This window comes from Strix uralensis, chromosome Z (genome assembly GCF_047716275.1).
Source record: "Strix uralensis isolate ZFMK-TIS-50842 chromosome Z, bStrUra1, whole genome shotgun sequence".
In the NCBI taxonomy this organism is placed as follows: Eukaryota; Metazoa; Chordata; class Aves; order Strigiformes; family Strigidae; genus Strix; species Strix uralensis.
In genome coordinates, this window is record NC_134012.1 from 14,821,036 (window position 1) to 14,836,531 (window position 15,496).

At 36.7% G+C, this 15,496-nt stretch overlaps 1 protein-coding gene across 1 annotated transcript in view; it reads left to right on the forward strand.

The window, feature by feature from the left end:
* The window catches only part of ARSB (arylsulfatase B), a 69,584-nt gene extending 55,163 nt beyond the window's left edge, over nucleotides 1-14,421 (forward strand). The window contains exons 7-8 of the mRNA XM_074855569.1: nucleotides 13,225-13,353; nucleotides 13,911-14,421. Of these exons, the coding sequence (XP_074711670.1) occupies nucleotides 13,225-13,353; nucleotides 13,911-14,176 (395 nt within the window). The 3' untranslated portion in view covers nucleotides 14,177-14,421. The remainder of the gene's footprint in view (nucleotides 1-13,224; nucleotides 13,354-13,910) is intronic.
* Nucleotides 14,422-15,496: the final 1,075 nt, after the last annotated feature.

Consider the following 15,496-nt stretch of genomic DNA (forward strand, 5'->3'; position numbering starts at 1 on the left):
TTCCCAAAATCCCAGTCATGGAAATAGGAATTAATTCAGAGAAAATACAAGGAAGTTTCTTCAAATCATATATCCCAGGAAAGAATAGGCTAGACAATTATAGCATTATCCATTATAATCAGGAAGCTTTAAAAATTTCCTGTGTTTTGTGGAAGATATCTCTAATTTCATTTTGACAGTTCATTGACTAAGATGTGCTGAAGTTCAGCAGTTACCAATAAAGACCTAAGACAATTTGCAGAGGATCAAACCGATCCTTCACAGAATCAAGTTTAGCAAAAGGTAACTTTTGTCATGAAGTTTCCATTGTATAAAATGCTAAAAATAAATTTCCAGTACAGCACCATCTACAAAATTTCTAATGCATCTATGTGGAACACAGTGCAAATTTTTCTGCTCATGGGCAAGTGATAGTTTTGCCTGTGAAATCATCTACTTGCATCAAAGACTTTTTATGCTTCTGTAGCTATAGGGGAGAGAAATACTCCTTCTTCCTCTCCAATTCTGGTTATAAATGTATGGAGAACAGCCATGTGTTTCCATACTGTTGACAAACAAATGAGACATTTAAGAAGACCATACGTTTATCAATAGAAGATATATAAGGTCTAAGTCTTTCTCCTAATTGTAAAAATATTAACTATGCCTTTTGTTCTTTTGCTTTTTTGTTTCTCAATAAAATTTTCTTAGAAAATGTAGTCTTATCTTGCATGTAAGTAGTTGATTCATCTGACTGGTTTAAGATTTTTGGGACTGTATAGATTATATTACTACATTAGAGACAGTCACAATTTTCAGAGTGTGTGGAAGAGACTTGATTTAATATTCATCAGTGGAAATGAAAAATGTAGTACTTTCACTGCTCTCAATGCTATAACCATTGTGTTCTAGTGTATATATTAAAAACTTGAACCATGTTCAATATATTATTTCCGATATTTAGGAAGAAAAAATTCTTATCTTAAAGTAAAGCATGTTGGTGTTTAATCCAAAAACATAAAGCAAAGACATTTGAATAGAATGGAAAACCAGTGTAATTTCTGACCCAGTCCACAGATTTGTACTGCTTTTATTATGTGTGCAGCTGAACAATGTGAAAAGTACAGTTTTCAAACTGCTAAAATGGGCTTCGCTAGATATGGTATATGCTGAAATGTATTTATATATTCTTATGTTCCCACATTAAACCTTCCTGCCATCTTCTGTCTGTTCTCTCCAGATCCAGGTACTTCCAAAATGGGAAATACTAAAGGAAATCTGGATATTTATTTCACATACTGTTCTGGTTTTTATGGTGTAGTGTAGAGTCCCTCATCTGGATGTATTTGTAGACTGCCGGCAACTCAAACTGTAGAGCAGACTGCTTGCAAATGGAAACCATCCTGTGCCTACAGAATAGTTTGGATCTGTGGATGCTAGAAAAACGTATAGATCATTGAATTAAAATTTAGAAGATAGTTAAAAGTTAAGAATCTCTTCCAAATGGTGTACCCACTAAATTTGCTTATTTTCTTATATAAATTCAAAGCTTTAAGTACAAATCTGGTATGAGTGGAAATTGAAATTACCCAAACCCATTTGGATATCCCATCATCAATTTCAGGGCTTATCTTGTGTGTTGTCACTCAAAATATTTGTATGTATTGTATGATGTGAAATGGAAATATGGAGAAAACTTCCATCCTAGAGTTTCATACAGTCTGTTGGGGACAAATCTCTCCTGAAAGATGTGAGATCACAGTTCAAAACCGTTTGTAACAATTGGAGTAACTCAGGGCATGAATTTGGGTCCCCCAAGCCCAGAATATATCTCCAGGGTTGGGCTAGATTTTTGGAAGGGAGAGAAGATGTCTCATTTTGTCAGGTACATCCTCATGTGAATTAACCCTTAGTTTTCAGTTTAATTTTCTTTTTATTAAAAATGTATGGAAGTTAAACATTTAACTGGTCTGAGCCTTTTCTTTATTTTCAGTTTACTGAAAATTAAGTAAGTTCAGCATCAAATTGGCATCTGTTTCTAATTGCTTTAGTGGACAAACAATAATTTATATAGCATGCAGTTGGCTAGGGCTTTTGATGTGACCTGAGAATTTCCTCCTTTAGGGAGGAAACTATTGGACAGTTGGAAAAATGCTGTTGGAGGAAAGTTCAGAAGATGTGGTTGTGGGAAGCAGCGCTGACCACAAAGAAAAGTTATATGGTGGCTTCCTGAGTTTTACTGCAGTGAAGTTACAGTTAATTTCTTAACTTTGTGTTTCCCTTTCCGGCTGCATGCTTGTATAAAGAATCAAGTGTTTGGGTGCCTGTTAGCTGAAGTCTGCCTTTCTTCTGCTGTTTCAGTGCTGCAGGGAAGATCAAGCAATATGTTCACATAAATGGTTTCTAAATCTTAACTTAGCTTTGTTAGATTCAGGGAAGTTGGTAGGGTATAAATTCCTTGTTTGTTACTACTGATACTTAACTAGTCTGAACCAGAGGGCCCTGGAATTAATGGAAACGTTCCCATTTGTTTCAGTGTGGGTTTTTTCAAGCCCTAACAGACCTATTCCACAGTTGAGTGTTAGTAAGGGTCAGTGAGCTTGTCAATCATGCAGGTTTTGCATGCATGCATGTAGTGAGATTTCTGGGAGGTTGAAGACTGCTTTCATGAGAATAATTTTTAAATGGAGTTCCATAATATTTAAGAAAGTCTGTGTTTTTTTACCTACCGCTTCTGCTATGGTAGCACAAAAACAGGCTAAGGTGATTCAAAGAAATGTGGAGTGTCTATTGATAGAAGAGTAATCACCTGTGATTTTTGAACTTCTTGGGTTTTCTTTCTTTTCTATTTAATGGGCATCATGTAAGTAAATGTTTTAAATCCTGATAATAGAGTCAAATGATCTACATTAGAACAGAAGCTGTGATGTGCAAAACCTTTGATTTATTTTAATGGAAATAGTAGGAGAATGATACCATTACCATTTTTCTAACAATATATAGAAGCTGGTGAATACAATACAGATTTCTTGGATGATTAAAATAGTATGTTGATTTTAAAGATGATAATGAACATACTAGAAAATACTCTCTTTCTGTTTGGGTTTCATATATAAGTGGGTTTTGGTTCATCAGTCCCAGACTTCTGTCTGGGGATCTCCTCTGTGGTTTTTATAGAGTACTAATCAGATCAGAAGAGGCAGGGAGGCATATGCATTGCCTTACTATGAAAACGATACTAGTTATTGTTTATTGCTTTTAAGTTCTAGTGGAAGAAGGCTGAGTGGTTTTTTTCCCAGTGTTTGGTTCAACTATTAAGCAGAATTCTGCTCCCTCCTCTGTAATAAAAACATTTTTACAAAGTAAAGAAACTTTTTGAATCACTCATAATGTTTTAGAGTGTAATCTCAGCAGACTTAAAAATTTTTAAATTGAACATTTATCCCCTTGAGACTTCTCATTGCTAAGTGACGCTACCTTTTGAAAGCCTGCCTTCCTGGAATGACAGTCTTCATTCCCTCAAGTGGCCTTCCTGCAACCACTAGTTTCTGAGGTTCAGTAGTTTCTTGCCTTCTGGCTATGGGATGCAACCTTGTTATGGCTGTGTTCCTTGCACTGAGGGCATAACTGACAGAATCCCATGATGGGTGCCTCTTGTCACACCTATATCTCCGTATGTGTCTCTCCAGCCTCCGTTAGCAGAGATATGTCTGAAGACATAAGCACTCCCAGCGATCCTCCAAAGAGTCTTTGTAGACAAGCAGGACTTCATTGCAACACTGTCTTAGTGACAGTTGCGACTTATGTGGTGCCTGCTGACAAAATGAAATCTCTTTTATCACACAGGGGTAAGGGCATCAGGGGACCAGCAGCTCAGAGAGGTGTTCTAGCTGTTCTGATAGCAACGGGCTGAGATGTTATTAAAAGAAGATTTTTACAAAGTGATAGAATAATGTAGAGGTTTTCCATGAAATATCTTTGGTGATTGAAAAAAAAAATGGCATGTGATTGAATTTGAGGATATAGCCAAGATTATATTTGTTCAGAGAATGTAATCTAGTCCAGTTGGAATATGACTGTTACTAGCAAAAGCAGATGATGCGTTTCCTTAGTAAAGAATTTATGTCTCATCCAGTGTTTTAGTATGTTTGAATTTTTCTCACTGTGGGTACGTGCTGTGCAGTAGTGCTGTTCCGCATTTTAGATGATGTCTAGTCAGGTCAGGTAGAGACTAGTTGCACTGAATATACTATCAACTCCCAAGATGATGTGGTTTCACTCAAGATGCTTCATGAGGTCTGAGTGGTAAGCACTCAAACTCTGTGTTACAGTGATATGTCCCCTGTCAATTAAAACAATAAGGTTTTGATTATTTGATTGCATTTGGCTCAACATCATACAAAATGGGAATAACCTTCCTTTGGTCATGCAGGGGATAGAAGCAGCCCAGTCCTTGGAGTTCCATAGAACATACAAATTTAATTAGGCAGAATGTACATCTAGCAGAAGATTATAATCATGAGGGATTGCCTGTTACCCAACTCTGCAACTGGTTTCTGAACCTTTTCAGTTGTACTGTGTTCTTTTTGAAATGGGAAGGCCAGACCACAGTTTTCCAGTTGCATAGAGGTTGTTGCCTTGTTCACAAGTCCTTTTCTAATAATTTATTGCCCTTACTGACCAGTGCTGAGATAATTCTGAAAAAGCATTAGCTCAATCTGTCATGATCCCAAGTTTTACTCTTGGACAATTATGGGTGACATGCAGGTCATTGTTTTATGTGTGAATTTAGGATTATTACTTCATACATGTATCACTTTACCTGTATTTATGTTAAATACCATTGCCTATTTTAATGCCTACTCACCCAGTCTCATAAGGGCTTTCTGTCGTTCTTTACAGTCAGTTTTAAATAACTTGTCATCATCATCCTCCACAGACTTTGTAATCTCACTGTTCAGTCCCTTTTCCAAGGTCATTTGGAATATGTTCAACAGTATGGGTCCCAGCACAAATTCCTTTAGGAATCCAATGGTGGACTCTCCAGTGTGAAATCACAACTTTTTTTGTTTCCTACTTAATTACATACTTTTCTGTCCACGTGAGGATCTTACCTCTTGTCCCATGGTTGCTTAGTTTCTTGGCCTAGATGGCCATGTGGTACGAGAAATAAACTTTTGTTCTATGTAGATCCTGTTATGTATTAAACATTATTTATGTGTTAAATATTATTTATCAGATTGAATTAACCAAATAAGTGATAGGGGATATTGCATAGTCAGACAAAATATATACTGAAATAGAAGTCTTGAGAACTGCAGAGAGAATTTTTAGTTATTAAGACAATATCTGGGGAATCCTTTTGTGCAGTATACATTGTAAGCTTCAAGGTATCAAACTATTTAGACGTCCAGGTTGTGTAATGTACACATACACTTGTGTTGCTGGAAATGTTGGTGATATTCCTCCTTTGGGTGAAAGCTCATAAATATACTTTACACCTGCAAAGTAGTAGAACCTGTTTATTATTTGTTTCAGATGTGTTTCTAATTTTCACTGGGAAGTATGTGAGCCATCTAAAATCTTAATTCACCCTGAGTTTTGTGGCTTTTCTTAATGCATGCTTTTCAGTCTTTTCCATCAAGGAGGTTGTCATTAAACTTGGAACTTTTTGTGATTATATTTTCCCTGTTATATGGCTGAATCTGCTTCTACATTGTATTATCATAAATAGAAGTTTAACTATAGAGAATGCTGATATTTTTCACTTTTCCCTTTGGGAAATACACTGCAAAAGGTAGATAACTTCTCACATCTTTGTTTTGCAGATGAAGAAGCTAAGGTAGAAGGTTCATTTGCTTGTGTTGTCTGTAAAGGGCACTGATTATATGTAGCTGCTTATAAAAGCATGTTTTTGTTACTGTGTAGGACATTGGAAAATTTTAGAGGCATAGTCAATCTGACACTCACACAGGCTGTTTAGATTAACTCTTTGGGCAGGGCTCTATCTCCCAAATAATTAATAAATTAACATTCTTTTGTCTTTCTCCAAAATTGCTCTCCAGTACCCAACATTGCCTCCCTGCACACTAGTATTGCAGACCACAGTGGACAGAAATACAGCATACTTCAAGCAGTATTGTTTTGGACCCTTTAAATTTTGTGGTTTAAATGGCATGTTAGAGAGAACTGTGTGCTCTTTGATCTCTGCCAACCAAGAAAACTTCTTCTCAACATGGATCATTTTCATCATCTTAATCATAGACTGAAGGCAAAAGATTTTATTTTTAGATGTACTGTCTATTTGTATCTCCACGTTTTAGGTCTCTACCAATTGTTTGAGTTGGTCTCACTAAAAGAAAGAAGGAGAGCTAGAGGAATGAGAAGAGTAATTGATCTATGCTTATTAGATCTATGCAAATATCATATATATATAGATATAGAATATGTATTCCCCATATGTTCTCTTTGTAAAATCTCAACTGAAAATCTGTAGTTTATCTTCTTCCTTTTTATGATTAAAAATTAGATAGCAAAGGTTAAATGAGTATACCCTTAAGAAAAATGTTTCCACAAGTTTATCTTTTAGACTGATCCTAAAGAAGGATCCTTTCTTAAAAAAAAAAAAAAAAGCCCAGGTTGTACCTGTTTTGGGTTTTTTTTAAAACCTTGCAAATTTACGCAGTATGGGTATTGACTATCCTTAAGTCTTTTTTTACAAATGTGGTTATGTGGTACTTAAAATATTTGCTTTGCAAAGTACAAAGCAAAAGATTGAAACAAGTCATAGGAAATATTTACAAAGATGCTGACAGATCTGAATTTCCCAACCTACCTACCAAGTACTGCGTTACAGTGACTTTTTGTTGTTGTCTTTGCTATTTTTTTATTTTGTTTTCATTAGGAAAATACGGGGGTTTTTTAGTATTTTCTCTTGATTGGATATTAAATATTTCAGAGAATATCAGTGAAACCTGTCAGGAACATCAAAAGACTTAGAAAAATAAACAAGTTGGATTTATAGGGCCCATACAGGAAGAGGAGTAGAGAGCTTCTGATAAGACATCTGAAGAAGTAAAATGTAGTAAAACTGGATCAACCCTTCTTTTTTTTATTACCATGTAGCATTACAGGCATCAAAGGGTCACAAAGTTATTTTGGTGTACTGCAGTAGTAGGAGAATTTAAATGGTTTTGAGTTACACAGAAAATAAATGGATTTTCAGACATTTTTGTCTTTTTCATGGTTGTCAGATAAATCAGTAATTTTTTATTTCAGATAAATTTATGATTGGTAACTAGGATTGTATGAACCAAGGAATAAATGAAGATTCTCAAGCATACATTGATCACCAGGGAAGAAATGGGAAGAAATGTTTCTTCCTATTTTCCACTCCCAGAAATCATTGCCTGGTTGGATAGGTGAACTAATGAGTTAAGCAGAAGGGTATTGTAATTGTATGCAAAAATACATAGGAAGACAGTTTTTTTCTCTGTAAGAGCTACCCACCTAACCTAAATGATGTATTAAATCAGGAGTACACATGGGATGCTGAATGAGGTCAGAAGAGCTTTTTTGAAAGGCTAGGAGGAAAAAAACCAGGGCTAACCATATTGAATCATTTTTTATAATCTTCCCTATGCTTAGAAATTGAAGTGAAAGAACAGATTGCTGGGCAAAGTAAGCAGTTTCGGTTTATCTTTTGTACTTTGAATCATCAGTTATTAATTACTTCTTGGGACATGCTGCTGGATTGAATGTACCAAATAACTTTCATTGTGGCAAAACCTGTCATCTTCTAACACTTCTGTAAATTGTAGGGGGTTTATTTAAATTTAAAATTGTATGACTAAAGCAGGAAATAGTGTAGGTATCAGATTCTGATCTCAATCACAGTAGTATAAATCTGGTGTGAATCCAGTATTTGCATTACTTTGCTCTTGATTTACGTTCTGGAATAAGTGAAAAACAAGCCTTAAGCAAATAACTGACTTGTCTGCACTGATACGGACTGATCTGTGCATTGGAAGCCGTTGCTAATACAAATTAATATTATAATTTCTTCATGCTATTCCTCCTTTTAAGAACAGCACTGAAAGTAAACTGGAGGGAATGCTAGAAATGACTCATGGGGTTCATCTATTTGTAAAACTACAGATAAATCTGAATCTGAATCATATATACTTATACATATATACTTTCACCAAGATGGTGAAAGGCCTCGAGGGCAAGACTTAGGAGCAGCAGCTGAGGTCACTTACGTTTTCCAGCTTGGAGAAGAGAAGGCCAAGGGTTGACCTTACTGCAGCCTACAACTTCCTCAAGGGGAGCAGCAGAGGGGGAGGTGCTGATCTCCTCTCTCTGGTGACCAGCGACAGGACACGAGGAGATGGGATGAAACTGTGTCAGGGGAAGTTCAGGTTGGGCATTAGGAGAAGGTTCTTCATGGAGAGTGTGGTTTGTTGCTGGGACAGGCTCCCCGGGAAGTGGTCACAGCCCCAAGCCTGTCAGAGTTCAAGGAGCATCTGGACAACATTCTTAGTCATATGGTTTAGTTTTAGATAGTCCTGCGAGGAGCAGGGAGTTGGACTTGCTGATCCTTATAGGCCCCTTCCAACTTGAGATATTCTATGATTCTATACTTTTGTGAAAGTTTTTACCTTTTCAGTTCAGTCCATACAGAGATTAATATATTAAAAGGGGTTGCATAAATCTGCTTCAAGATAGTGCTTTCTTTTGTAAACAAAATATTTGGCTTGTCCTGAACTGGAACTTGTTTGGTAATACGTCTTGTGTATGATCACGCCAAAAATCTGTCTAGCTCATTATTCAGTTTCCAAGAGTAGCAGTTGTGTAGGAAGGAGTGTACAAGGACAAGCATATAAATATACTTCTTTTGTGTGCTCCCCCACAACTTGCAGCTAATGGAGCTCCTGATTTTTAGGTTGTGATTTTGGATATAAGAATCCTTCATGGATTTTTCTTACACTTGGTGAACCCTTTTAATCACTCAGCCTGCATAAACTTGTAGCATCCACAGCATCCCGTGAAAAGGAATTCCACACTTGATTTTGACTTGTGATAAGGAAGTATATACTGTCATTTATTTTGAATATGTGACTTCATAATTTATTTGATGTCCCTATTAGGAAAGACCAGTTGTTCCTTATTCAGCTTGTCATGACTACAGAATTTCATAGACCTCTGTCCTGTCCCTCATCAGTTGTCAGTTTTTGAGGATGAAGAGCCCTGTTCCATAGCTTTACTCCTACTTGTCACATCTCTTTGTATCTGGTATGGTTTTTCTGTGTCCATTTTGTAACATGGGGACCAAAACCACACAGTATCGTGTGTGAGGCACAACAAGAGCTTAGGTAGTGGCATAGCGTCCCATTTCTTGTGACTTCTAATACTGGTTTTGCTTTTCTTGACTGCTGCTGGACATTACCTGTTCATTACAACTTCGGAAACTCTTCCCTAAATAGCAATAGCTTTTTCAGAGCATATTCTTTTATGTATGCAGAGTGAGGACTGGCTTTTTCCCCCCATGTTTATTACTTTCCTTTTTATTGTACTTATGTTTGTGCATTAGCAAGGCTTATTGCATTGAAAGATGGTTCACTTCTTAGTCCCGTGTATTCTCTGGTCATCATTCATGTTGTTATTTATATACTTACACAGTAGTAAATTTTTCAACATCCTGCCTGAAGAGTATGCTCTGGAATATTTCAGTCATCAAAATGGCAATTATTTTTGCAAATGCAGCTAACATTTTTGACTGATGCTCTCTGAGCATCTCGCATAGATTTTTCAGAGTTGATGACATTGGCTTTCTGAAAAATCAGGTCTCTTGAAGATAGAAATTAGCTACTGAAAATTATTTAGGCTTTTACATCCTAATTTGGAATAGATATATGTTCATAGAGACAATGTATGATAATGGAAATAAAATAACTAAGCTGAAGTTTTCATAAGGGGCAAAGAGCCAGGATTTTAAAGTATTTAGATAATAAACTGCTTTTGTGAGTAGTGGGAGTTGGCCACCTCAATTTCTTTTAAAATCTGATCCTGAAACCATTTTTCAGGCTGTTTAGTCTAAGGATGGTTTTGAAATATGATATAAACTCCAAAGTCACTTACCAAGGGCAACATTTTCTGAAGGACTTGTTTTTTCTATAGAGATATAAAAGCTATTTGAATACATGTGGTGACCTACAACTCCAAAGAAAACACTAAAATACTTAGATCAATTCATTGTACCATTAAGTACTTGAAAATAAATATCTGAATGAAATTTCACTGCTTTCTTAACTATTAAAAGTTGTATCAAGTGACTATTTAAAAAGAAGTATAGCAGCTGGTGAGGGTCTGAAGCTGAACTTCAGGAAGCGATGGCTTCTGTTTGAAAATAAGTAAATTCATGGCAAAGGCTGTGGGATTTTTCTTTTAAGGTAGAAACAAAGCTTTAGTATTTCATTAGCCACTGATGCACTGGTGATCAAATGTCAGAAAAAAAAAATGTTTGGTCTCTTTGCACAAGCAAAAGCATCACTCACATTTTTTATATATAAGCCTATAAGGAGAATATACAGGCACGTGAAGGCAGACTTGATTACACGTATCAATTAAAGACATCTGTCCTCTGACTGCTGAATGGGACTGTTGTTACTGCCTGGTCAACCATAATGGAAAAAAAGAAGAAAAAAAACCCCAACAATCTAGAACAGATGCAGAGAAAAACTGCTTACGTGCTATGGGAATGAATGTTTTATCTTGCAAAGGAAACAGAAAGAATGTGACTTTTTAGTCTGCCAAATTGGAAAAGGGATCCCGGTAAAATTCATATGGCGAGGGAGAAGACTCCCCAGGCATTTTGCATTTCACCTGCACTAGCAGAAACTGAAGAATGATGAGAGAGGTAGAAACTTAACAGCTGGGCTGAAAAGGAGAAGATCAGGTAAATGCAGGGGAAGGAACACGAGCTTAAGGTAGAAGTCATATGATGAGCAGAAGAGAACTCATATCAAGCAATATTTTTATTTATCCTTGTTCTGCATCCAGTGCTTATATAATGTAGTAAACTGGCAGTCCTATAAATATCCTGTGTAGAGAGCATTCAAACAAGCATCAGTCTGTTTTCCATGGCTGATGTGTCTGATAAAAGTTGGCCTGTAATGCCTGGAGAGTAACGCATTTGATGAATAATAGTATATTTCTTTGGGACAAGACAAGTGCTTGCAATGAATGAGTTAACATGACTGACAGAGTTCTGTTTATCAACATGAGGGAATTTATCTTTTTCTCTTCAAGAAATTTTCCAACAAAAAACTTCAACTACAACCTCTGGTAAAAACATTTCTTAGTTTAAGAGTTTGGGTTTTTTTACCTGGGCCAAATAAGAGGTTTTTAAAATTATTTTATCTTCTTGAATCTTATTTTAAGTCTCATGCATGGCATTCTAGGGATATTTTGCAAAGTATATCTGAAAAAAAGATCTTTTGTACTGTTTATTTGAAGTATTTAAAATAATTTGTCTTGTGTAATACTGTGGCTTCATGTAGGTCAATAATCAGAAGCATATTCTTCATGCTAAACCTTAAAATCAGAAATGCAGACTTACATAATTTTTCCTTTAGACCAAGCCTTAATATTGTAATTTGAGATGTATTGTTTAAAAAACATGGTTGTGTTTTTTGATCTGCTGAATGTCCTTTCATTGTGCTTTTTAAGAAAGTGGATGGCAAAGATGAGTATTCCCAGTAGCAAACAGTATGACAGAATAATACATAACATAATGATGTTGAAAAATAAGCAATATTAATCTTTAAACTGTTCTGTATATGCTACAGATATCACATGACTGTGTGGGGATTTATCTTCCAGAAGAGATTCTTCTGGGGGTATTTATGAAGTTTTCCTTGTTTTCATAGGAGTTTGGGTTTTTTACCACCAGCTTCAGTGCTTTGTGATCTAAGACGAGCTGAGTCCTCCTCAATCTGTGTATGCATACTCTAAACAAGTAGTCCCTTTTTATGAATTTCTTTATCTGGGAACATTATACAAGTCTGATGTAAACAGGGAACTTGGGTATGCAAAAAAAGCGCTCAGTAAGGAAAAACTGAATCAAAGTGTGAAGTCCAGTAATAAAATAACAACTAAGCAGGACCTTCATAAAAAAATAGAGAAATTGTGTCCCAGCATTTCCTTTCTAAACTTTCTGTGCTGTCTTCTATCAGATGTGTATTTGCCTCACTGTGATGCACAGAATTTAGATTCTTTTTAGAATCCTCTAGTTCTGCTTCTAATATTGGATCTCTCCACCGCCTGGTGTGTTGTTTCTAGTCTGATTATAGAGTTGCCTTCTGGTAGTCTTTTGGTAAACAGGTATCAGCTGATACATTTAATATAAACCTCTTAGATTTTATGTCTTAAACTCCTATCTTGTTTATGAAAGCTGATATGCAAGATGGTTTGGATGCTCCTGGAGTGTCTGTCTGACTTCCTCCTGGTTTCAGTAAAGAATTGGTCTCCTGATCATCCCTGGTGTATGCATGTTAATTTTTTTTCTCAGCTCCGTCCTATAAGGAGCTTCAGGTTTTTTTCTGAGAGGAAGTTTGCACATAGTTGACACTTCAGAGTTTTCTGCAGTATCTGGATATTGGGCCACGTCATACGCGAGTACCAAAGACAGCATGAAGATATGCTTCACGCTGTGTCATGCCATAGAAGTACCTTGCTGGGCCAGATATGGATATCTGTGATTGTAGCCAGCTCAGTTCAGAGAGACAGCTCTCTGTGTGTGGATACAAGTCAGGACCTGGGACTTGATCCCTGGGGTGATCTAAGAGAATTAACAGTAGTAGCATTGATTCAGGAGATCTTTCAATCCTATATTCCTAACTGGCAAAAGATACAGGCACTTGTGTGAGCAAATTTAACAATTCGAATCATAAGCATTCTTAATATAGGTATATGAGATACACATATAATATCTGTATACAAAATGAGTCTGGTTATCCGGACTCCAGTGTGACATTTTCCACTAGTAACTTTTTGGTGTGCAGTTCAAGTTCTGATTTAAATACCTCCAGTAAGTCATAGCACAGATCTTTGCACATACATATAACAAATTCTTTGTCCAATACATAAAAATAAATGGATGATATTGCTTTGTTTTCCAACTAAATTCTAAAAATTACTTCATGCACGTGCAATGTACCTAACTTGGTTTACTGTTTCATTAAGGTCTTGGCATTGACAACAGGACATCTTTACCACAGAGCGATTCTTCTCCATGGGATGATACACTTTTCAATATATCCATGCATGCAGCAATCCGACATGGAAAATGGAAGTTACTAACTGGATATCCAGGTAGCAGAGTAATTCCTTTCTGTACAGTGTGTTGTATCTCCCACTGCCCCAAACACAGTTTAATTCTGTTTAATGTATTTTCATTTATTTTAGTTATTCTGCTAACTTCTCAGGATTTTGATCACATGCAAAAATCTAGAAGGAACACTTCTAAAATCCAAACAACATATTCTTTTATTTTGCAAATATTTTGTATATAAATGATTTTCACAGTAGTGGAAAAACTATCATAGAATCATAGAGTATCTCAGATTGGGAGGGACCCATAAAGATAATTGAATCCAAGAAGAAAGTCCATTAAATTAATTTATATGAATTTAAGTGACATGAAAATTTGAATCCCACTGGTGCAGCTTTTTTGTATAAGTAGGACTCCTGTATAGGTAGCCTTGGACTAGGGAGACTCTGGTGCTGGTCTAGAGTTAGGGAATGCAGCAACAGTCACTGGCCAGTGGTTTGTCAAGGACCTAGTGAATTTGTCGATTACAGTATAACTCTACTTCACACTGCTGCTCTGTATCTGAGAATTAACCCTTGGTCTGTTCCTGTTTCTGCAGGCTGCAGTCATTGGTTCCCTCCACCGTCTTTGTTCAATGAGTCAAAGATTCAATCATCTGATCCACCAACAAAGAGACTTTGGCTATTTGATATTGTTCATGATCCTGAAGAGAAAAATGATTTGTCTGAAAAATATCCTCATGTGGTGGAAAAACTGCTCTCACGGCTTCAGTATTATTATAAACATTCAGTGCCTGTCTTCTACCCTGATGAGGATCCCCACTGTGATCCAGCAGTAACTGGGGCTTGGGGTCCTTGGGCATAGTGCACAGCACTGCATCCTGCAAAACAACCCTGTAACAGAGTCTGGTTTATGGACCCAGGGTCCTAGTCACATACTTCTTACCTTGTTTGATAAACTATTGCTAATTGTGACCTCACTTTTTGAGTAACTTAGTATTTCTTACTCTTAAAATATGTTGGGAATCTTATTTCAGTCTTTTTCCACTCTCTCCTTCCCCACAATTGTATGTGAAATGTTGGTAAAATTATAAACCTGTTGTTCAATTATACTTTGTCCAGAATATATCTTTAATGCAGAAGATAAAATGTTGCCTCCCTCCTTGAAAGAGATTACTTGAAAGTGGCAACGAATGATGGCAGCAGGGACATCCAGAATGATTTTTGATTTCATGTTTGTCCAGAGGACAAATTCTATTGGAAGCTGTTAGATATCTGTAAAGAACAGAAAAAAAATACAACAGTTGACATAATAATTTTTGCGTTTAACATGCACCTCCATCCAGAAAAGGGAAGAGATGGAAATCTCTCACAGTAAAAAGCCCAAAATACAGCAAAATCCCCAATCCTTGTTCACTGTTAATGTATCGAATTTGATTAGAGAGTGGTAGTCAACTGAGTACAAGGCTGTCAGGCAGAGGGATCTTGACAGGCTGAAGAAATGGGTGAACAAAGACTTCATGAAGTTCAGCAAAGGCAGAGTCCTGCACTTGGGGTGGAATAGCCCCATGCAGGAGTACACACTGGGCTATGACCCGATAGAAAGCAATTTTGTGGGGAAAAAAATCTAGGTGTCCTGCTGGACAATAAATAGGACAAGAGTTGCCATGTGCTGTCTTGGTGAAGAAGACCAACCACACGTTGGTCCGTATAAGCAATAATGTAGCCAGCACATCAGGGGAAGTGTTTATGCCCCTCTATTCAGCACTAGAAGACAGCATCACATTTTGGGGTTCCCTGTACAAGAAAAGTATTGACAAATTGCAGTGAGTCCAGTGGAGCACCATGAATATGATCACGAGGAGGAGGGCAAATGGGGGGATGCTAAAAAAATGGGTTAGTTTATGCAGGAGAAGAAAGAGAAAGGGTAAATTGGTATCTTCAGCTACCTATTGTGAGGGCATAGAGAAGATGAAGACAGCCTCTTCTCGGAGGTGCACAAAGATGAGAAGCACACAGGGAACACATGAAGTTCCAATTCAATATAAGAAAAAAAAAAATCATGTCATGGGATTAGTCAAATGTGAGAACTGTGAGGCTGTGACATCCCTATCCTTGAAGATGTTCAGTCCTTGGTTGGAGAAGACCCTGAGCAATGTGATCTATCCCTGAAGTTGGATTGAAT